The sequence below is a fragment of the Grus americana genome, chromosome 4 (genome assembly GCF_028858705.1).
Source record: "Grus americana isolate bGruAme1 chromosome 4, bGruAme1.mat, whole genome shotgun sequence".
Taxonomy (NCBI): domain Eukaryota; kingdom Metazoa; phylum Chordata; class Aves; order Gruiformes; family Gruidae; genus Grus; species Grus americana.
In genome coordinates, this window is record NC_072855.1 from 59,315,662 (window position 1) to 59,338,919 (window position 23,258).

Genomic DNA, 23,258 nt, shown 5'->3' on the forward strand with positions numbered 1-23,258 from the left:
GAAAGAGCAGTTGACTTGCAGAGATGAAGTTTCATATCAGTATTAAAGATCTTTCTCACTCAAATGCTTTCTTACAGAGTTTGCTTATATTTACACTGGCTTTCCCTTAATTTCTCGCATTCTTAATAGCTGCAGGAATGTTTGCGCATGCAAAACACAAGGCATTTAGCACCCAGCTCAACTGTTCTCTGTGGTTAATCTCCATGTTTCTTTAACGCTAGGAGTAGTGAGGATTCTGTGTGAAGATCATGCTACTGTTAACAAGACTGTTTTGATGCATCTGATGGATTTAGGACTTTATTTACCTATACAAAGAGTAAAAAAGTACATGTTTTCAGATTTTTTCCCCACCCTTTTCCTGTGTATGGTGAATATGTGAACATCTATTTAAAACCAACAAAAAAGTGCTATTCAAGAATGATGACTACGTAGAAAGAACAACTCTGGCACCAGCTGGGCCTCTGTGAATGCAGAAACCCTGTCACCTCATCACAGCATCTCACGTCCTGAAATACTGTGGGTTTGAGCTAGGTAGAGAGTTTGTCTATCTGTCTGATTTGTATCAAACATCAGTAAAGGCTTTAGATAAGTTAATGTTCTTAACTTTTTCTTGTGTCTTTGAAACAATGTGGCTGTAGACCAGTTTGAAGAAAGGAACTGAATTTCAGACAATGGGCTTATTAACTTAAAAGATTTATCCATCCTTTGTAATTATCTCCTGTTTTGCAATTACAGAAAGCATACACTGCTGCACCGCAGTGCAGCAATCTTTGTCCAGAGGTTGATAGCTTTTGAGAGTTTATTTTAGTAAACGCATCTTTTGGTATCTTTTGTGTGGTCGATGAAGTAGCTAGTGTGGGTGTTTATCCACGCTTCAGAAAGCCTATTGAGGCTCAAGCTGAAAGACGTTGTGAGTTTACGGCATTCATAATGCCAGCAGAACTGTCTTGCTAGCAAGTGAATCATTTTGTGTGGCAAAAGTGAGATAAAGTAGTATTAAGTTCCCACTTCTCACAGCAACACACAAGTTTCAGTTTCATACTGAGGAAAAGCTACTACTCTTAACCTGATGCACACTGAGCAGCACCATCTTCACACAGTGATCTTTAGCACTCGCTTTTCATGAAAATACTTATGTCTCATGTTATTTTGTACTTTTATAAATACAGTGGGTGCGCCTTCATATGGTCACACATAACCTATTATTTAGAAACACATGGGCATTCTTTTAAAATAACCTTCCCAAGTCTTCACTGGCTTCCATAATCCTTGAAACAAGTAGTAATTGCTTTGTGATTCCCAGCTGATGTCAAAGGAACATGATGATCAATCTGGAAATAAGAGCAACACTACCTAGAGCACTCCCTGTGCATGCACTGGAGGTGCCAGCTGCTCTGGTACCTAGATCATAGCTGTCCTCAGCTGAGCTGTATGAATGCTCCCCCACCACTGTCAGAGAAGAGGTGTGGTTTATTTGGTTGGGGGTTTTCTGAAGGGAAAAAGACAGGCTCTGGGCTAGTTATCTCCACTAACTATGAAGGAGTGTAACTCAGCAGTGGGTACTCAACCTGTAAGCACTTTATTCAGTCCAGCTGCCTGACAGAACTTAATACTAAATTTGGATCTTGCTGCTGATCGCTTGTTTGTTTTGAAGGCTGGATCCCCAGTTTCCAAGAAGATGGATGCTGTGCCTGAGGCTTGGTGTTTGGTATGATCAGCAGGGCTTTCACATGCCCTGCTGCCTTCCCTCATTACCAGCTGTTCAGTCTTGTCCTCTTTTTGCACTCAGTGGGGCTTGTCTCAGCCCATGAAGAAGGTAGTTCAGAGAGCTTAACCAACGGGGACAGCAAGTAATTTTCGTTCGTTTCCTGAAGTAGCCCACAGCAGGGTTTGATGAATGGCCCTGCTCGCATGTAGAAGTGGTGGGAATGTTCAGCTGGGCAGGAGATATCTCAGTTTGCTTGAATTTATACCCTCCCTTGGTTGCATAACATGGGAAATGCTCCAGCCACTTTATTTGGGATGTTCCAGGTCCTGTAAGGGTTGCGTGACCTTGCAGAGAACCAGGAAGCCCCGTCTTAAGCTACCCAGACTTGTGCACCTCTCTGGCAGTGCTCAAAGTCCCAGCAGAGGTGAGGCATCCCTGCTGTCTCTGTGGGATGTCATAAATGGCACTGATACTGTTACAAGTGAGCAGACAAGAAACGGAGTTCTGAACATAAAGCGTTTATTGCACTGTGAGCCAGTGACAGAATTGAGCCCACAAACACTTGTCTGCCTAATTTCAATACAATATTTTTCCATTGCATTTTGCAGGGGCAATGTGTCTTCTCTTTCCCACTCTTTTCTTCTTTTTCCACATTTAATCCTCTACAGGAATTGGGTTATTTGCCCTCCCCAAATCTCAGAAGTTTTTCTGGGAGAAGCTGCATCACATTCTTGGTTTAGAGGTAACAGATGTGCTCTAGAAACTGAGAAAGAGTACTTTGGGGAATGCCTTCTGTTTATCTTCAATAGTGCAGAGTTCCCATGCTGCTTCTCCTGCCTCCTTTTAACAGGATTGTTCCTGTGCGCACCTTCAGCAACCAGCTTGCTTTCAGAACCCTGGGTCCTTTGCAGTGTGTGTCTGTATGACAAACGGCTTCAGGCTCCCTCGGGTTTCGGTCACAAAGTAATTGACAACATCCTGAAGGCTTGGGAGTATCACCTGTTTCACCAAAATGAAAATAAACAATCAAAAAAAACCCCCACCAAATAAAACATGCCGTGTGTGTTGAGAATACATTTTCAAAAACATGCTGGCAGGCTGGGATCCCTAGCAATGTTTCTCAAACAACTGATACCAGATTTATGTCCAGCGTTTGGATGCAATGAGGTCTAGGACAGCCCTCTGTGGTCTATGGTGATGTTTTGAACCTTGAACATGTAAGTCCTTCCCTTCTATTAAATGAATAAACAAACCAAAAGAGAGATAGCTATCTGCACTGTTGCGCTTTCAATGCGTGCTGGTGCACTTTCAGCAGATGCTTTTTCAAACCAATAGAATGTATCTCAGGCCATGAGAAAGAAAAGTGGAAGAAAACTTTAAAACCAAATAACAGGGTCTATACAGCCTCGCTCACACTTCAACTAAGCTAGTTTTATTTCTCAAAGTTACATAGAGTGTGTTTTGAACTTCCTCTAGCTGCAATGACAGCTTTGTTTTCAGTCTTAGTACTGAAACCTGAGTTGGAAAAAAAAAAATTAAGTCATCTTGGATGTTTTGTGAGTTGTTTGATTTTATTTTTGTTAGAAGATGCTGATGTAGAGCTTTTTTCTATTTTTGTAGTTCTTAAAAGATAACTTGTTCTTTGAGATTAGGTTAGTTGGACTAACAAGAGGTGAACTCTCCGCATACTTAACTTTGACTCATAAAGTATAGTTAGGAATTTACTACAGCTTTTCTAATTTTCTGCAAAGTGATATTTCTTACACCTGCTTAAGAATCTTCAGCAAGAGAATTGCTCACTTACCCATCTTTCCAATTCGATAATGTAACTTGTTCCTTTGGACATCACTTTGTAGTGCTTTAAGCATGGGGGACTGAAAGAAAATTAAAGTTGATATTGATATGCCACCCAAAGTTAAATACTTTTTGATATATTGTTGTCGTTACAAACTCCTTTGCAGGAGCAATGGTCGTGCTTTGTAGTATCCCCAGAACCTATTGAAGGTGTGTGGCAGGGTTTTTCTTCCCTGTTTTAGTTTAGAAACACTGAGGATTGCAAATGTCATTCCTTGTGACTTGGATGCCTCTTGTTCTGAAACTCTGCAAAAGCTAAAAGATGGTAATTCAGTTGAAATGTGGTCTGATTTTAGAATAAGTTACTGTTTGAATATACTCATGTCTTTCATTTTTCATTCTTCATTTTACAAAGGGATATGGCTTGTTCCATTTTCATTCTTCATGATGATTTCTTAAACTGAGTACAGTTTCATGACAAACAGGGGTAGCTCATTTACCCAAGGAAATGGGCTTTTGCTGGCTGATCTTTATTGCTTGTTTGTTTAATCTAACTGGCTTTGGGGGAGGAGAGCGCCAAGAAATCAGTCACAGGCCTGCCCCTACTGCCTCATTTGCCTTTCTCAAAACAGCCTGAAGGCAAGGCATATGTTTCACATGTCCACTCTGGGTATTAAAAATTCAGCTGTTAATACAGTGTATACTAGTTAAGAACAGAATAATATATTGTGGAATCAACCTACTCCAACTTGTGTCGGATAGTGATTGCGTAGTTCTTGCTGTCACTGCCGGGACGCAGGATCAAATTCCCACACGATGGGTTCTTTTCTAACATCTGTATCGCTTCTTGCCGAGATACTGCATAGAAGCACCTGCACAGAAGGGAGGAGAGAAACAGCATGAAAGCCAGTTACACTGGCAAGGCCACGTCATTCTGAGCTGCATGAAGAGACACGGTCTACCAGTCTAACGCCTCTTCACAATGCTAGCCTTATCCAGGGTAACTAGCTATGGCTGCCAAGAGGCATGACGTCTCAAGGACTCTTGCTGATGAATGCTACTATAGGACCATAATTTGGGACAGCGGTGCTTTGGCTTTCTCAGAGAGAAAATGAAACTTTCATATAGGTATGATGCTTTCTGGACCCTTGGAAAGAATGTGAGAAGAGTAACCTGGACTTACCTTGAATTTTTCAACGGTAATCAGCATTTTCACAGAAGGGCAGATACATCAGCCCAATGTGTGGCTTTCTAAAAAGTTTTTTAAGCATAGTAATATACTACACTCAGCCTTTTCAAAACAAAAGGCATTGTAGGAAAGCTGCAGGAGTAATCTTTCCCTTAGGAAATCTCTATAAAGGCCTTAAGGTAGATTTTGTTCATTGAATATTATACAACCCTTGTACAACAGCTGAATTTTGAACCTCTGCATGGGAATAATACTTTGAAAGAAGAAGGGAAGGCTCTATAGTCAGGTTGGAGTTGGCATAGTTCAGTCAGAGCTTACGCTGGCATAGCGGTCAGTGTACTGCTGGGAGGGCTTTTTCTGTTCAAGGATGTGCTGGAACAGTTGTTAAGCGTAATCCTTCTTTTCTTTTCCTTCTCTAGCACTTCATGCATTCTTGTAAGTTGCCCAGGTAGTAATGATTCATCTGGTGGAACTGACAGCTGAAAATGAACAACGTAATTGAAAAGAAAATGAAAGAGTGGACAAACATTGTGAGCAATTGTTTCTGTGTGCACATCACAGCTCATCTTTGAGCGCAGCTGCTGTGCAGAATCTTTCTTACCTGCTTGGTTTAAGCAGCTGTGATAATCTGGAAGGTTTGGATATGCCTGTGCTTTGAATAAAATGCTGCACATGTCTTTTTGTTAGAATAGTGAAATAAGGATATCTGGGTCCTGATTCAGAAGAAAAGTGCATTGACAGAAGTAGGAATGATGTAAGAATCCACAACAATATTTTGCAGTTGCTGTACTGCAAAAGGCTGTGTAAATGTAATTTAACTTATTTCAGCCATCCTCAGCTTTTTAAGTGATTCAGTCAGGCCAATGTAAAGTCATTTGTGAACAAACAATTTATTTTTCCACTGGTCATTATCAAAGAGGGTCTTGCTATTTTCAAAGTGTATTTATCTAAGAAGAACAGTAGAATAAAACACAAGGCTGAGGGGTTCTCTCAGCTGTGCAGTTTGGCCACTTCTTCCTTTTTCACAGCTGCAGGGGATGGACTTGTGCTAGAAGTCTTTCCTTCCTGGGCAGCAGTGTATTGGGAACTGTCTCTGACTAGGTACCATGGCAGAGCATGTATTGCGGATGAGCTGGGGTTAAATCAGCCTGAATTTTGCTCTCCTCAGAAAAAAACAAAACAAAAAACCTCCACAACACAACCCCTCAACAGTTTAGTGTGCAAACACCTTAGAAATGAGGCTTTGTGCCTGTGGAAGCCAACTTCTGGCATGCATGAAGTCAAAATCCCCTCACTTTTGACATGAAGTGATATATAAAGCTCTTCCATACCTTTGTAACAGTGAGAATAAACCCCCTCCATTCTTTCCCACATTCACAGTCATTAGCCTGAGAGAACAGAAAAAGACGGTGTAAGAACAACTACAACAACAAAAAAAGTGGTATTTCATGTGGAAGCCTCAAATAATTGTCACCCTTTTAGAAGTCCCATGCCTGGAAACGAGCTCCCTGCCAAACTACATCACACCCTGAAACCCTGCACTTCCCCAGTACTCCAATTAGAGTGACAGGACAGAGGTGGGAAGGTAAAAAAAAAATAAATAATTGGAGTAAAAGGAGAGGGTTATGTGGATCCAAGGAGAAGGCCACGCTAAGGACATAGGTGAGTCTCAAGTATAAAACCTAGATAGTCCCTGAGCACTACAGTCTGTATGGCTTCTGAGCGGTGGGGTTGTCAGATATTTTATCCCCTTCTTGGTTTTACAGGTGAGGTGGGCCTGTCAGTGTGGTACTTCCTGGCTTCTCTTGTATATTTTCTTGTTCAATTCTTTGCTCGTTTCATATTCCCAGGTACTCCTGAGGAAAAACTGCTAATGCCTCAAGGGGGAGTTTCCCTGGTTCCTTTGCCCTCCCTCCCTCTCTGACTGCCTTTTGGTACTGCCTTTTGGTGCTGCCTGGCTGCAGGCCGTACGCTTCGATGTCAAGAAGGCAGCTCTACTCCCACACCAAAATAGAGCTTGGAATATCTGTGGGATGTGGTGTAAAGTACCAAGTGGCTTACAAATCACAGCCTTCCTCTTTTTACCTTCAGTTCTAGTTCGCCATTTGACAGCATCAGGATGAACTGTGCAGAGCCATTTTCATCTGGATAAACATTGGTTGCTGAGATCAAAGCTGATATATCTGATTTCTGTGAGTACTAAGGAGAGGGGAAAAGATAAACAGCACAAGTTGTAATTTTCACCAAAAATATAGCTGGTCTCCAAAGGAATTTGTTTAGAAGAAAATAGATTGAAACTTTTTTTTTTTGCTAGAACTTGGGTTAAGTTTAACTGACAGACATGCTAAAACTTTGCTTCTGCTTACAGAAGTTCTTTTCACCAACAGCATACCTTCTGGATTTTTCCCATCCTAATCTTCATAATCACAAATAGATTAAATCCACAAAACCTCCCTGAGTATTTGCTTTGTGACTTGAACTAAACCTTTAGCCAGCGTACACCATAATAATACCAAGCACTTTTTCCTCAGCTGCATAAAGTCATGTTACACACGATAATTTTACCATTGTGCAGAGCTGAGGAAAACGCACTCGGTAAAATTATGGAGCAACATGGATACATTTGTAGCTCAGGTGCCAAAAAAATACTCCTTTTTTGTTTTAATGAGGCAAATTAATATGCTATAGTTTGTTTCACTCTGGCTTTTTTTGATCTCAGCCTTTCTGTTCCAATGTTCAGTACTATTTTTTTGGACTATGCAAATGAGAGAGGACAGGGTGGCAAGAGGTGTCTGGAGTACATAAGGATTACTTGATGAAAATAAGAGATGCACTTAATCAGATGGGTAGTTACAAAGACAGCACATTACTTACTGTTAGGGCTTTCTTATCATCATAAAAGAAGAGCATAGTTCCTCTGAGTTCTGTCCAATATACTCTAAATTCCTGTTGGGAAGGAGGAAGTGTTAGTTTGTGAAGATGATCTTTTTTAGTTCCCACAAAATGCTAAAAGTGAAAGAACTGCTAAGAAAAAATTGTGCTGTCATGTGTTAGTTTTCAGGTTTTTTTAAAGACTGTTAAAGAGCAAGTATGTACTTTGCAGGCAGTTTATGCAAAAAAAAGTTCAGTAAATAATTCTTTACAGGCAAAAAGATATATAGGCTCTAGGCTTTGTTTTCTAATATCCTAATCTGGCATGGAATTAGAAAACTTTACTTTTAACTAATTTAAATGTTAAACATTTGTCAGCAATTTGTCAAACAATTTAAAGGGTGTATTTAATGGAAGGAAAATATATTTTAAATGCCACTTTAAAATTTTGCTCTCCCTAAAAGGCATACAAGTGGAAAATAGTGTGAGATGAACATGTGTAAAGAATCTAATCTTCTGAAAACCATTCTCTTGAAGTATCTATTTGCATTGAATTTTGATCCTGCCAGTTTACTTAGTACAGAGAGAAGATAATGGAGCTTGACGGTAGTCCGACCTACTAACTGGACTTGCATCTGAAGTGGTATTTTACATCCTTTGTCTTTAAATTATGTGTAGTAGTGTTCGTAAATCAATACCCCGCCAAGGTAAATACAATTGTCTGACTCTTCTAACTGTTCCCTAATGCAGTCATGCCAGAGTGATGGGAAAGTGTTTTCTGTTTTCATGTGCTTTTGATACCCTGAAAACTATCGCTGTTATGGGACACTGAACTGGGAAGGCAACTTCTGTAAAACAGAAACTCTGTTCTAGTTTTCAGTTTACTTACCTGTTGTGTGTTTGTTGTTTGGGTTTTGTTTTGGTTTGTGTGCTTTTTTTGTCTATGTGTGGGGTTTTTGGTTGCTTTTTTTTTTGAGGTGGGGGCGTAAAACACAGTCACAACAATTGAGAAAAAGAAATAACTTGTAAAGTCTGATAGATGATACAAATCAGGGTGAGCAACGTTCCCTAGAGTATCCTGAGAGTGATCCTTGCTCCTTACCCTGCTAGCTCCTAACTAGTCTTTCTGGTGGTTTATGTCAAATAGTATTCAGCCTCTGGACCCCAACCTCTGAGCACTGCAGCGTTGTGTTAAGGTAAATGTCCTCGTTAAACCATCTGTCCCTGGCAAGTTAAGGAAAGCTGTGAATGCTTGCTGCAGTATGGGGCTGGATGTCATGGGAAATTTTTGAACTGCACCTTATGAACTGGGCTTTCTGCTCTATGAAAATGTAGTTATAGTAGTTCCCAGGAGCATTCGTTGTTTCACAGCCATGAATATGTTTTTCTCTTAGGCGTCTGGTCTCTCAAAAGTGATAATCCTCCTCATCAGTCCAATATAAGTCTCTTCAGATCAGCTGCATATTATTGCACTGCCCTGTTAGTTTTTGTTACTCCAGTATGGCAGTTTCTGAGTTTCAGAAGGAAGAATTGTTCATGGGGGAAAAAAAAGGTTTTACATAAAAGGATATAAATAATGTAACAGGGAGCTTTATTAAACTTGCAGGTGTTCTGCTAGATATAACAAAGCAGTGCATTGAATAATTTCTAGTGCTGCAGAAGAATTTATAATAAGATTATTAGTCTACTTTTTGTTTCTTGGAGTTCCTGTTTTCTGTGGTACCTGGTTGTTCCTGTGTTTGTGAACCACTATGCTATTTTGGTCTTTTGATTGTATCTACCTTTAGTACTACATGACTCTCATTTTCTCTACTCTGTGCTTCTGCATCTACAGAGATGTGAGTGTAGGTAGGGTAAAAACAACTTTGTAACCCTAAGTACAGGGATTGTCATTATCAAGCACTAAAAAAGGGCAATCAGCTTCATTGGGGACATGCTCTGAACATAGCATGTAGGCGTTTACAGATTTGCATCTTAAATAGTTATGTTGGGTCAAAAAACCCACTTATTTTCCCAGTTAGTCCACAGATGTTAAATCATTAGCCCTTACTAACAAGAAAAAGACGTAGAGATTCTCATGTATACTCCAGGTGGCATGTCACTGAAGACTTCAGGATGGATACTGTTCTCCAGTAAACAGAGGATGTGTCAGAACAATATAACCATGTCAAACTTTACTCTTGGTATTAAAAAATACCGTATTAGCTTTTCACCATAGTGGTAGCTATGAAATCAGTCAAACTCAATCCACATTTTAGTAGGTAATAGTAAATTATAATAGGATCCTGGAGATATTGATGGCTACCTTACATAATTTATTTTACTTTCCCCCCACAAGTAATATGAACAGAAATAACTACATAGCATTATTTCAGTGCAACTGTTTGTGTCAGCCAGTGCTGAGAAACATTTCCCCTGTCCCCCTGACCTGTAGCTCCTGGCAATAAGTTTTTTAAGAAATATTTCAACACATCCACCTCCCAGGACTGTGTGCCTTACCTGGCATCTTGAGTGCCGGACAGACAGGTAACTTTGGAAGTACAAAGGCAGACCGGTAATCCTCTGCCTCTCCTGGAAGATTCGCCGAGGGGCTGGCTGAGGAGTTTCCTCGGGCTGTTCGCTAATGCCTCTCAGCATCCTTTGGATATCTCAGTGGGATATCTGGATATCCTCTGTTGCTGTGCTCCTTCCCCTCCGCCCCACTCCTGTTTTTATCAGTCTGCTCTGATCAGCCTCAGCCAGAGAACTCGCCTTGGTAAAAGGGGGGGAAAAGCTGCACCTCGAAGAGGAAGTCTCCGTACTTGCTTTTAGGTCAGCGCACGCCACTGACTCTTTGCTTGGTATATGATCATGGGAGGAACTAGACTGAAATGGATTAAAAGGATCTTTTCCTTTAGAGTGTGCTCCTTGGGTTTGCTCGAGGGGAGACATTCAAATGATGAGCATGCTGGTATAAAGTGCATCATTGCTGTGGTGGGTGTCACCTGAAGGTCATGGTGGAAAAGCTTGCTTTTTATGGCTTACAGCGCTGGGCTTTTCGTGGGCTGCTGCTGGGGGGAGACTGCTCTCAGCTGCCTCTGAAAAAATATTTAAATTTTTCATTGGAATGGGAGCGTGGATTAATTTTGAGACTATCAGAGTTGAACTTTCTTTAGCAAATGGCTAGGGAGGTTACAGGACACTAAAAGTAATATTGGAAATAAATGTACCTATGGTTGTTTATAACCGGCAAGGATAAATCAACTTCGCAATGTGCATGTCGGAAGAAGACTTTCATTGTGAAAGAGCTAACATATCAAAGCCTTTAAAGAAATTGTGAAGGGAGTTGGTAATTCAGGAACAACATGTTGGTCCTTATGAAATGAGGGGTGAAATTTCCATCAATTTCAAAGAACCATGATGTTTAACTTGGTTTCTGACCTTGCCCTTAGCAGTCACAAAGAACAGGGATGACAAGAATTGGTGTTTTGATGCTGGTTGCTACTAAAGACATAGCAAACTTTATTTAAAAAAAAAAAAAGCAAGCTTGTTTTTTACTGAACATCTCCATGGCCTCTTCCGTTCCTCAGCTGTATGTAGGTGTGAGATGAGTACATAATTAGCCCGTAAGGTGATCTATTGACACATCAGATAGCTGACAACCAACCCTACCAGAAGAGGGGTTTATGTGTGAAAGTAAATTCTCCATGTCATCTCTAAACATGAGTACATGTTCTCAGATTTTGGCTCATTTTCAGATTTTTGTACATGTTGTCTGTTGATCGTGTTTAAATGGCAGAATTCAACTTTACTGTTGAATGTTGCAGAAAAGCTAATGAACATGGGTGCCTGCACTTTTGCTTAGCAAGGCTGCTGCTGCTGAGCCAGCACTTAGTCCACTGCTTGTGTGTGATAAAAAGCATAATTTAAAATTATATTTTTGGCTGTCTTTTGCAGATACTGTAAGATATTGTTGCACGATGTTCTCAAGCAGTTGTTTTCACTCATTGTCGAGTTCTTCGCTAATGTTTTAAACAAAAAACTTGCACTCTCCTGTGGTGACTGTAGATGTTTTGTAGCGTTTAGAAACCCGAGGATTTGAAGTGGCTTTTCCCAGGAGGGGAAAAAAGAACGGGTGCTGCCGCCCACCACCTCTCCTGGGTGAACGCGGCCTTCTCTGAGGCGGTGAGGAGGCCGGGGGCGGAGCGGAAGAGCCGCTGCCTCCTGCGCAGGCGCAACAACGGCCCGCGGTGTGGGCGCGCGGCAAAGCAATCGCCCTCGTTGGCGCGCGGCGGCCGCCGACCAATGGGGCAAGGGGGCGTGGCCGGTGCGCTGCCTGTCGCCGCTACGCGCGCGCAGCGGGAAGGCGCCCGAGGTTTGAAAGCGGTGGGGGGAGGGGGGGGCGTGGGGGCGACGGCGCGGCCGGGTCCCGCGGCCGGGGTGTCTTCGTCCTCGTCGCGGCGGCCCGGGATGGCGGAGGCCTTGGTGAGAGACCGCGGGCGCGGGGGAAGAGGCGGGAGGAGGGGGGAAGGGGTGTGTTGAGGGCAGCTGCTGTTCCCTTCCGAAACAGCTGGGGCGCGGCCCTCTCCTCACGGCGCGCCTGAGGAGCGAGCGGGCCCACGGGCCATCCTTGCACCCCTGACGGCGCGGTGAGGCGCTGGGGGTCCCCCGCTTCCCCCTGAGAGGGACTCTGCCCTCCCTCTCGGCCTCGGTTGCTGGCGGAAGCACTTTTGCTCTGAGAGCTTGTCTGTTGGGAGCCCCGTTTCCCTTAGGCTGCCTGCAGCTGCGCCTGTCGCTCGTCTCTGGAGATCTTCCTTTCTCGGGTTAGCGTGTAAAGAAACAGCGACTCTTGCCGTACTCATCCTCCTTCTACCGTCCTCTGTCAGAGGTACACGGGGAGCTTAAGTTTTAAAAGCTCTTTATGTATAGCGGGGTATGAACATAACAATAATTAAACTGTTAAAAGCTCTTTTAGATCCGTTACAGGAATTTTTCATTTTCTTATATGAAAGGTTGCTTGCCAATTGGTTATACTGCACTCTGCTACAAGGGGAAGAAGTTTAAGCCTGAGTGACTGATTTGCTGTGGAGCATGGTTCTGCACTGTTTCTGAAGTGATGACTTTTGGTCAGTCATTTTCCTGTGTGACCTAGAGTTTCTTTCTGCCATTTTAAGCTGATGTTGAAAATTTGCAGTGGAATAAATCCTTATGTGATTTTGGTTATTTTTATTACCGGAAGTAATATCCAAAGAGGAATCACAAAGGAGTGCAAAATAATGTCAGTATGGCAAACTTAGGAAAAATGTGCTGAATTCTGTGGTATTTGGACTAGATAATCTTCACACTGCACATATACTCTATTCCAGTTTACACAAAAGAAGAAGTCATAATTGTTTTTCAGCTAAGCATTTAGATTTTTTTGAGACATTTTCTTGTCACATTGGTGAAAAAGTGCGCTCTGCTTAGCTCTTTAATTTTTCTTGCCTTGCCCTTCCTTCCTGTTTTTATCCTTTACAGTCTTTGCCTGTTCCCAGCTCAGTATACTTTGGCATAGAAAGCAATGCTGATAATATAGATATTTGAAATATTACTATAGTTGTGGTAATAGATGACTGGAGTCATGTCTGCTATTCGAAGGAGTGCTGGGAGTTGATTGAGACTTGAGTTTTACCATGGAACAGCTGATGTGCTCTCACTGCCTGTCAATGTGGTCTTGCCTGTGATAAACACAGGTGAGAATCTCCATGTGAGCAGCTCTCACAGAGCAGCGGATGTGTTGTAAGGTTATATCCTAGCTTGCTTTGTGGGGTAGTTCATTCCTTTTCCTTACTTAAAATATTATTTCTGTAGTCATCACAGAAATATTAACTAAATCCTTAGATTCTCTGTGATTTCTGTCATGTAAGTCTCCTGTAAGTTTCTCTGATTTTTAAATGCAACAGATGCGTGATTGTTTTTGAGGAAAGCTGAATTTCTGGCAGTTGTTACACGGTTTGTAGGTACTGTGGTGTTCTAAGAAGAACAAGGCTGCAGTAACTCCTATTAGTTTCAGATGGATAAAGAATCCTTGAAACTTGCTTACATGAGAAACAGGAGGTTGGTCACTTATTTGTTTTTCTGTCGAGTGTCACCATGCCTAGTAAAAATTGATTCTTATTTCTTTACAGAATCACTTTAAAAAAGACTACAGAGCAAGATTCTGCCATGGAGGAAGGTAATTTACATTTAAAATTTTATTCTTAGATATGATTGTTTGGAAAACTTATGTTGATTTTTGTCCGAGAGCTTAATGTCAAAACTATTGGGTGTATCTTATTAAACTGATCATATGATGTTTCCCATATGATGCAAGCTTTTTGTTACTGGAATCCATTTTTAGACATGCATTTCATGAGCTTACCAAATCTACTAAATTACTTGTTTTTAAAGGCTTATAATAATCATTATGGGAGAAATACTCCACAGCTTTTCTCTTGTTACTTTGGTTTTGATCAACATGGATTGCCATTTTCATTTGTGCTGGGGAGGTTTGAAATAGTAGTCCAAGCAGCCCAGCTGTTCACTTGCTTACGGATTTGATACCTCAGGCCAATTCTTGCCACTGAAACTTTTGTAGAAGCACAGAATAACTGTGGGTAAGTGGTAGAAAGAGAAGCAGAGGGGGAGTCCTTGTAGGAAGGGATAGATTTGCAACCTACACATTTTATTTCTGGGTCTGCTGAGACTGGATCACTGGGCAGGCAACGTTACTTGAGGACTGATTTTTTAGAATTATTTATTTCAAGCGAGACTCTCTATTCATCCCAAAGCCCTTTTACCTGAGGGCTGTTGCAGTAGTTGTATATTTTCTTTTATGTAGAGAGATTTCTTCATTCTCATCATATTCTGTGGCAGTGGGACTTTTTCTCCTGGAATCCTTATTTAGACAAAGTTTCTTTGTAGATATCTGTGTGTGGAAATGGTAGGTAAAATATATTAAAGTTGGGACTAGTGAAATAATAATCTAAAATATTAAGTAGTAAGAACTTTCCTGCTTTTTATATTGCTGGGATAGGAACATTTAATATTTTTGTCTGAAAATATTTTTTTCCCCCTCTTCTTTCTAGAAAGAAGATTGATGTACAGCCAGGTCAAAACGTACTGAAACTCATACAGGATTGTTTTGAAAGTAAGCTTTTATTTGGTGTTTTGCTTAATTTGCTGGTTAAAGAAAAAATAATTTATTTCCTGGTATTATGTTTAGTGGTAAATAAATAGCAATAAAAAATAGCAATAAAATGGATAAAAATAATGTCTTTCAGTCTTTAAAAGCACCCTCTTCCTAGCAGCTTAAAATTGTGTCTTAGCTGTTTTATAAAGGTAATCTTTTTCCCAAGAAGCTGGTTTCTTTCTTGTTTGGATTTGTGTGACCTAAATGAGCCTTAGCAACTTGTTAAAATAAGTGAAACCTGGACAATTCCAAGAATCCCTTATTTATAGTTTTTTCTTTATAGGTTGTGATAGTGATCTTACAATAAGCTCTCCAAGTGCAACCCATGGCTCAACCCTAATTGTCAGAAATGAGAAGGGAACTTCAGTACAGAGCCAAAGGGTAAGTTAGTTACAGCAGTGTCACAACGCAGCAGTGGGTACAGTTTCACTTTGGTACAAGTTTAGTTCTGTAGGATTTAGTTCTGTATGAGTGTTGAATGAATAAGTGCCATATGTATTAGTATATAGGTTATAATTTAACCTTTTGTAATAGTTGTTGGTAATGTTTTTTTTCTTAGTTTGTTGTGATCTAATAGTAAATATTCTATAACAAGATTTATTTAATAGCTTATTTTCCTGGGTTTTTGCTGACGAAAGCTTTTTCAGCTTTTTGTTTGGGATAGTTAAATTTCTGAGTTGTAGCACGCTGCATTGTAACTGGGGGTGGGTATGATTATCTTGGACTCCATTGGGATTGGTTTCAGTCACTTTGCCAGGTATATGGACATGTTTCTTAGCTATCTGATGGCTAGTACAATTGAAAGATGATTCTTGTATAAAAGCTGCTTGCCAACTCCTGATAAACAGTTATTGGTACAATAACTTTGTATATCTGTAAATTTGTTGAAGATTAGAAGCAAGGTGAAGGACTTGTTAACGTGCTGACAGAATGATAGCAATAATCTAGTTTGTATATCTAGTTTTAATATTTTGATTCTAGTAGTTTTTTGTAAAAATAGGATATTCTACTAATGGCAGTGTTGAGAACAAGCATCCTTTATAATGGTGTTTGTTTACTTTAGTCTGATGTTAGAATACTGGGTTTTTTGCAAATTTTTGCAAAACCTCAGCGTGACTTAAGGTGAATTAAATTGTTTAAATTCATTCTGATGAAAAGAGTAAATTGCTTGGCTGTGGACTAGCAGGATGTCTGTTCAAAGCTGCAAATTCATTTTCAGCATACACACTGTTTTACCTGTTGTTTGAAATTTACAGTTAAGTTTTATAAAGTCTTACATGATAGAAAATTGAAGTGTTTAGTTAAAGTAGAACTGTGCTTCAAATGAGTAAAAATTAAGGGAAGGAAATTATATTGTGTTCTGTAGAAATTTATATTCCTGTCAAAATACTGTTACTTTATCAAATATTTTACTTTGTCTCATTATTTTGTTATTGACTATGACAGTCAAAGGCAGGGTTAACTAACTCTGTGAAAAGAGCCTGTAATTCTGCAGAGTCCTTACCTGCATCACCACTAAAAACAGTCAGCAGCAGAGGTTGGTAGCACTATTATTGAATTTATTTTTTTTTGGGGTGGTAACTTTTTCTTGGGATTTTGTAAGGTTTTGAGTAGAAGAATTTAACCTATTCTATATATATATATGGCAGGATGGTCACATGAATCACCCCTGAAGCCTGCAATATGTGATTACGTAGCTGATTCTAAAAATCCAAAGTCTCCTGTGTCTAAAAGAGAAACAAATAATATATTAAAAGATGTTGAAGCACTATGCAAAAGTCCTGCTATGTCTTCGGACCCTGAGGATGGTTATGGGTCTGTTGGATCACCTCTTCTTGTGGAGGAAGCAAAAAGTTCTCCTGTACATACGTAAGTAGAGCTAAATGTGGCAGTGGTGTTATGCTCCCCGGCCCCACCCCTTAGGGTAAATTAAAACGGTGGTTTCAGTCACTTATGAGTTTGAATTTTGAACTCATAAAATATAATTCTAAGCTTTTTAGAAAATTTCCATATTTGGGTTTAGAAAGGGGAGAATTGTTTTTTTATTAAATACTCTGGTGATAAGGGTTAATTTCCAAAAGTGCCATACCCAAGTGCAGGAAGCCTGTCAGGATAGATTTGAACTCCTTTTTCACAGGCAAGTGCTCCAAATTATCAGCTTCTCAGATAGGATTCACTGAAAAAGTCTAGACTATTGACAGTGTTGACCTTAAAAGTTAACCAAAATTTTGTTAAAGCAGAGATGAGCACTCATCGTTCCTCTCACTCTGAATATACAGATGTTTTATACAAAGTAGAACAACTTCAGTTGGGATCATTCTCCCCTCTTTGGAAAATTTGAAGCACAGCCACAATAGTGGCCAGTGGTCCCAGCCATGGTTCTGCTTTCCTGGAGGACTGAATCTCCAGGGTAGATCATCGAGAGGAACTGACACTGATCCTATTGACTCCCATTGATGGAGTGACATTGGGAAGAGAATGCACCTAGGGTCTAGGGAACATGACAATTTCTGAAGCACATGCTCCTAAAATTAGGAATTTGTCTTGCTGAGCAGCCCTCACCTTGATCGAGTCACAAGCTCACCCCATGTTGTCTCATTGATTTGGACACTTGCTACTATGCTGGGAAGTAGCGCTGCTAGCCTGGGTTTCAGCAAATTGTCAGATGGAAGCTCATTCATAAGAAGTGAGATGCTGTCAGCAGGAGAAGATGAGAGCATCTGTCCATCTACACGATACTTTAATGTGTGCTCAGGATTTCTAGCATCATATTGGAATGCTGTTTCTCATACATAGATTACATTTTGATGACCAAAATGCAGTGAAGAGCCACGTGGAAGTTGAAAATTTGGAAGGACTTCAGACTGGGAGAGATGAGCAGGTTGTTCTCGTGCAAGGAACAGAACGTATTGCTACGTCTTCTGTACAGAAAGAGAAGTCTTTCTCTTCAGTCATCTTAGCAGCCGTAGCAACAGGAACATCTGGAAAAAGGTTTGTTTTGAGGCTTAATATGAAACATAATTTGCTAGTAAAATAACCCAGTCCTGAGTACTGGAGCAACATCCTTTTATCTATAAACATGGTCTTGGAGAATGTTTTGGGATAGTCCAACATTACTGAAAAATCCCACTTGAGTTTTAATAATTGTTTCAAAGCTAAGTGCTGTTAGGATTTAACAGTGCTGTTGCCAGTAAAATAGTATGTAGCTGTTGAATAGCGTTTCAGATTGAGCCTGAGATGTTTTGGAAAGTAGGTTGGATGATTCAGGAAAACCTTATGTGATTCTGAAGTTAGCAGACATCAAGCAGGTTTTTTCAGAACTAATATGGATAATGAGGTGTGAATATGAGGCCAAAGCAAGGAGAAGCAGGTCTTGTGCTCTTTTTGGAAGCTAAAGGGCAATGAATGATGAACTTTATAATAATTGTTCCGAGGAATGTATTGTAGCGTGTTTAGGTGTTCTGGAGTCACCACTAGATTTGCAAAATTGAAAGTAAATTTTTTTCCCCCAAAATGATGTGAATACTTTGTCCTTCCTTTCTTTAGGTACTCAACCTCAATATCACCGCCATCACCACGTCCTGGGAAAGATCAAGATACAGAAATAGAAAATGAATGTGAATTTTTAATTGATGAATCGGATGGTGTATCTTTTAATTCTTGGTTTTCAATACCCCGTAAGAACAAAAAATCAAAAAAAGATGGCTCTGCAACTCCTGTTTCTAAATCTCAGCCTTCTGAAAAGGAGAAGACAGAGAATAAGAAAGGCAAGGACAGAAAAGTACAGGTTGAAGCACTTACTAAAAAGAAAATGGGTGATTTGGACATTAGAGTACATGACTTCAAAGGAACATCAAAATCAGATCCAGTCTCTAACACTGAAGGAAAGGTCCTTAAATCTCAAAGCCAAAACAGTACTCGTATGGGTAAGGTCTTCATACATCTCCTTCCAGGTCATATTACTGGGTTTTTTTGTGGTGGTTTATTGGGAAGTAAGGATAGTAAGGATAATGTAGATGGGAGACATTAATGGATTTCTAATTGATGTTTCAGTTGCACGGTTAGGTTTGACTGTATATAAAGCAGTGAGACAAAGTATCTTCACTCTTTCTGTTTTTCCCCTAGCCCTTCCTGTTAGGACATTACAAATTAAGTTAGCAGTGTTGCCTTTTCTTATGAACAAAGAAGGTAGCTTTTGCCACAAGCTTTTGCTCCCCTCTCTGTAGAAAGGAGGTTAAGATATTTGCTTTGAACTGGAGGGGATTGATTTTTAGGAATTACTTGAGAAGGGTTTTGTAGCTGGAAGCACTGAAAACTGGAAAGCAGGTTGAATGTAACATTTCTGTCCTTTTTTTCTGCTAGGAAATACTGGAAGTACACCAAAAATTCTGGTTTGAATTTTTAATACACTGTGGTTCAGAGAAAGCCTTCTTTTAACCATCAGGGGAAAATCTGATTTTGTGATACTTTTTTTTATTTGGTTTATTTTTATACATTCAGATGTCAACATATATCTTCAGGTTTAATGGGAAAAGATATTAATGTCCAAGTGTTTTGTGTATTTATAGGAAAGACTAAAAAGGATGCACTTAGGCAAGGCTCTCCAAACCAGAAAAAGGACACGTCCTGGAAACCAGAAGCCCAAAAACTGATATTGTCACAGTCTGGATTGGGAACAAAAGCATCTGATGCAGAACAAAGTAAAACAAAGGTGATGCCAAGTGAGGATTCACCTATGCCCTCACCTGGGCATCAGCAAGAGCGGACTGTGTCTCCAAAAAAGAATCTTAAGTCTTCCAAGCATCTTCAGTCGCCTTCAAAAGCTTCTCAGCATTTAGTTCAGAAGAAACAAACTGCTAAGCAGAAACTTCCAAAAGATACAGTAGCTAAGAAACTGGCAGAAAGTCCAAGGAAGAAGCCTAAAAAATCTGTCAAGAAAAGTAGTAAGAAAAAGCCTCAGTTACCAAGACAGCAGAGTTCTGACAGTGAACCTGGTGAAGAAGAGCTTGAAAGAGAGCCTGTAAAATTGAATGAAGTGCTTACCTCACCCCGGCATCAGAAACGACAGACTTCTGTGGTTCAGAAGTTGGCTGAGTCTGAAAAGCCTAAAAACGTATTGCACACATTGGAGTCACTTGGTGGTGCAAATAACAAAACTCCTGTAAAAGCACTACAGCACCTCTTAGACAGTGTGAACAATTCTGAAAAGAAACGATTGCCAGCTAAGTCTTCAGGGAAGATACCCAAAAAGATCAATCGCAGAATGAGTAAAGGTGTTTGCTCAAACCCTGAGGACACAGAGGCTCAAACGGATGACAACTCTTTTGTACAGGACGTGGCAATTAAAAAACAGAAGTTATCAGATGTGAAAATAAAAAGTAACAAAAGAAAACGTAACACGCAACATGGACTACAGTAAGCTTTTTATGCAATTTCTTACAAGTATGGTATAATGTGGTAGTTAATTAAACAGGTCTTGTTAACTTTTAAGCATTAGTGGCCCAATTGAACTATGTGACAGTTTCAGATTGGTTGAATAGCTAATAGAGAAACCAAGCGGTGTAATCAACATCCTATTCTCAAAGGTGGATGCCAAATCTAGTGTCTGCTTCTAGGTCAGGAAACTGGTGCTGGAATTTTTAAAGTGTTCTTTTGAGACTTGGGTAGCAGATCCAGTTTAAAACAAACAAACAAAAAGAAGGGACAAAGGCACACGTGGCGCACACAGCTCCACCACCCACAGAATAACTTCATTGTCAGATTTGATACTTTATAAATTGAGAAAATACAGTGTTTAATTCTTCAGCTGCATTTGTTTTTGTGGAAGTAATTTTACTAATAATAATCAAAAGAGGAAGTTTCTTTAACCAGTCTAATTGAGTTTTTAATCACTATTCTTTGCATTGCTTTTTAAATTTTTTTTTAAAATGTCTTTTTCATGGTTCTATTCAGTATGTAAAATTATTGACCTACAGGTTCCTTTCAGTAAGGAAAATTGACTTAACAGTAAACTTAATAATAATTTTTTCTTTTCTAGAGATTCCTTTGCAGCTGAGAAGGCTGCAAGTCTTGAAAGGTAATTTCCTGAGTTGTCTGTAAAACTTGCATTTAATCCCACTTCTGCCCCACTGAGACAGAACAGCTGTTTGGTACTACTACTGTGTTCTACTAGTGAAGAACCTAGTAGAAAAGGGATTGTGATTAATGGCTGAGGTGTTTAAATACCGTGCTAATACAGTTAATTAATACAATTCTTCTTCCTATCATGAATACAGGGTCATAGTAAGTCTCCTGTCTTTGGGGATTTTTTTTCCTTTGAGGCTGGCTTCCACATTAGTGTGTGATTTTTTGAACAGAAATCCCAGTGCTCCTAGAAGTAATAACAGTTGTACTAATAAAGTTGCTGTTAAGTAGGGTATAGAACTGTATCTACAATCCAAACTCTTGTTTGTGCATGGAGATATGCACATATCTTCTCCTTCATGGGATGGGAACTTAACAACAAAGCAAATAGGAGTGACAGTCTGTGAATTTATTAAATTCTTATGGTGTAATTCTACTGAAAATGTTATTTTTTTATTCTAAGTGATCCTACTGCAGACTTAATTGGACAAATTTGTAGTGTAGGTTTGCTAATCTAGCATTGAAATGCATCTTTTGGAGTTTAGGTGGATCACAGCTGAACTTCACCAGCACAGTAAAAGCATAGCCACAGATGGGAGAAAGAGGAAAGGTTAGGGGTACTAATGCTAAGGCTGTAAGAGAAGTCCTGTTATAAGTAAATTGATTGCTAGAGAATCTCTGGTGGAGTTACATGCATGTTAATTATTGTCATTTTATGTGGGAGATTTTATGACAGAATACATATTACAAATTACAATTACAACTGTTTTACTGTCCTTATAGTATGCAAAACATTTCTTTAAAGCAATTCTATAATCATGATCTATGGAAAATTGTTTGAAAGGTAATGCTACAGAGGAAAGGAGAAGGTGTGTTTCTTCTGGAAGGGAGAAAAAAGAAAAAGAAGTTACAAGATTTCTAGGAAACCTGTTTATAGAGATGGTGTGAACACTGGTTTGTCTGCCTGATGACTGAATAGAGGAGCAATTGATGAATTTTGGACCTGTGATTCGTAACTAGCAGTCATTTTCTTTAGAGTCTAATAGGTACAGACAGATGTTTAGAAGGAAAAAAAACCCCACGTGATCTGAAGACTTAAATTTGCTATTCTTGGTAGTGCTGTAATGTTCCTTTGACACTTAACATATTCAAGCATGTATTTTTTTGGGTTTTTTTTCCTCTTTGAAGTGGGCCTGTTCTAGAACATTGTGATAAATTTGCTTCCAGAAGTGAGTCTTGTGAACAGGATAATACATCTTCAGGTAATATTTAAAGTTGGTATTTTCTTGCATTTTTTATATATATATATATAAAAACTTCTTATAAGCTGTAATTGATGGTACAGTAATTTGTGTTGTATTCCGCTTGTCCAGAATAAGAAATGCAGATTGTATTGGCTGTGGTCACATTTCTGCCCAAGTACATGATAGAGTATGCCAGCTTTACGTTGTGTTAGCTTTGGAAGGACAAGCACTACATGGTTTGGCATCAAACCTACCAGGTTAAAGTTATCCTTCCAAAATACTTTGAACAAATTTTTTAGACTTGGTTTGTACCAGTTTGGTGTGTTGTCATGGGATGGTACTATATATGATCACTTTAGGCCGCCCTAGACCAAATTGTGTGCCTTACGGAATTGTGGCCTGTTCGCCTAAAAATATTTTGGTTTTCTTTTAAGTTTCCCTACACAAGTTGCACATATTGTCATAAAGAATATGAGCCCTGGGGATAGAAAGTTTTTCATCAGTGTTTTAGAGCCAGTTGTGAATGTTATTAGTTCATGCAGTGCTTACTTCAGAGACCTAGTTTTGTGTGTGTTCTGGTAAGAAGTTTATTCTAAAGATAGGCTTGAGTGGTATAAAGCTGAATGACCTTGCACTTTTATTAATCAAATTATATGTGTAGTTTTAATTTGCCGATGTTTGTTTTATCAGAGGGATGGGAATATTTACTTGAATGTATAGTTTTCATGTAATTTTCAAGCTTAAACTGTGTAAAAACTAATTGCATATACTCTTTATCTACATCGGGTTTCATATATGTTTAAAGAAAAAAATGTTAGCGGGAATGCTAACATTGGGACTTCTGCTTGTATTATCTTTGGTTGCTTCTAGTGGGTATATTGAATAAATGTCAGGAATAGTAAATGTCCATAGTGGTGTGTTTTTCTGAATGTATTTTCAGATAGTTCTGAAGACTTGAATTGTCAAATAAGAAATCTGTTGTCAGACAACATAGCGAGGCATAAAATAGGTAAGATCATTTTAAAATATCTTAATGTAAGTGCATAACTACAAATGCATTTCCAATTTGATGTAAACTTTGCTGAAGGAGACATAGGAAAACACCAAGAAATGAGTTCATATGTTAATAAATACTTACAG

At 39.4% G+C, this 23,258-nt stretch overlaps 2 protein-coding genes across 4 annotated transcripts in view; one reads left to right on the forward strand and one right to left on the reverse strand.

Annotated features, from left to right (window-relative positions):
- Positions 1–2,265: 2,265 nt before the first annotated feature.
- STAP1 (signal transducing adaptor family member 1) lies at positions 2,266–10,281 on the reverse strand. The gene is made up of 8 exons (XM_054824681.1): positions 10,062–10,281; positions 7,566–7,637; positions 6,777–6,890; positions 6,023–6,079; positions 5,010–5,170; positions 4,246–4,374; positions 3,513–3,582; positions 2,266–2,707 (listed from the first exon to the last, which is right to left on the reverse strand). The coding sequence occupies exons 1-8, from the start codon at positions 10,197–10,199 to the stop codon at positions 2,597–2,599; spliced, it is 852 nt and encodes a 283-aa protein (XP_054680656.1). The 5' UTR covers positions 10,200–10,281; the 3' UTR covers positions 2,266–2,596.
- Positions 10,282–11,851: 1,570 nt separating this feature from the next.
- The window catches only part of CENPC (centromere protein C), a 31,477-nt gene continuing 20,070 nt past the window's right edge, over positions 11,852–23,258 (forward strand). Inside the window, exons 1-12 of one of the 3 annotated variants that reach the window (XM_054824531.1) lie at positions 11,852–12,026; positions 13,709–13,755; positions 14,648–14,709; positions 15,035–15,132; positions 16,198–16,288; positions 16,401–16,620; positions 17,548–17,742; positions 18,298–18,677; positions 19,320–20,166; positions 20,789–20,827; positions 22,063–22,136; positions 23,059–23,127. In XM_054824531.1, coding sequence (XP_054680506.1) covers positions 12,012–12,026; positions 13,709–13,755; positions 14,648–14,709; positions 15,035–15,132; positions 16,198–16,288; positions 16,401–16,620; positions 17,548–17,742; positions 18,298–18,677; positions 19,320–20,166; positions 20,789–20,827; positions 22,063–22,136; positions 23,059–23,127 — 2,137 coding nt within the window. In that variant the 5' untranslated portion in view covers positions 11,852–12,011. The remainder of the gene's footprint in view (positions 12,027–13,708; positions 13,756–14,647; positions 14,710–15,034; positions 15,133–16,197; positions 16,289–16,400; positions 16,621–17,547; positions 17,743–18,297; positions 18,678–19,319; positions 20,167–20,788; positions 20,828–22,062; positions 22,137–23,058; positions 23,128–23,258) is intronic. The other 2 variants (XM_054824533.1, XM_054824532.1) reach the window with 2 other exon arrangements.

What these genes read in the sequence shown, in the direction of transcription:
- STAP1 (XM_054824681.1), bottom strand. Translation starts at nt 10,199, where the DNA reads ATGCTGAGAGGCATTAGCGAACAGCCCGAGGAAACTCCTCAGCCAGCC. An exon ending in TTATTCTCACTGTTACAAAG is followed by an intron (nt 5,171 to 6,022) that starts GTATGGAAGAGC and finishes GTTCATTTTCAG; the next exon opens with CTGTCAGTTCCACCAGATGA. An exon ending in ACACTGACCGCTATGCCAGC is followed by an intron (nt 4,375 to 5,009) that starts GTAAGCTCTGAC and finishes CCTTCTGTGCAG; the next exon opens with GTGCTTCTATGCAGTATCTC.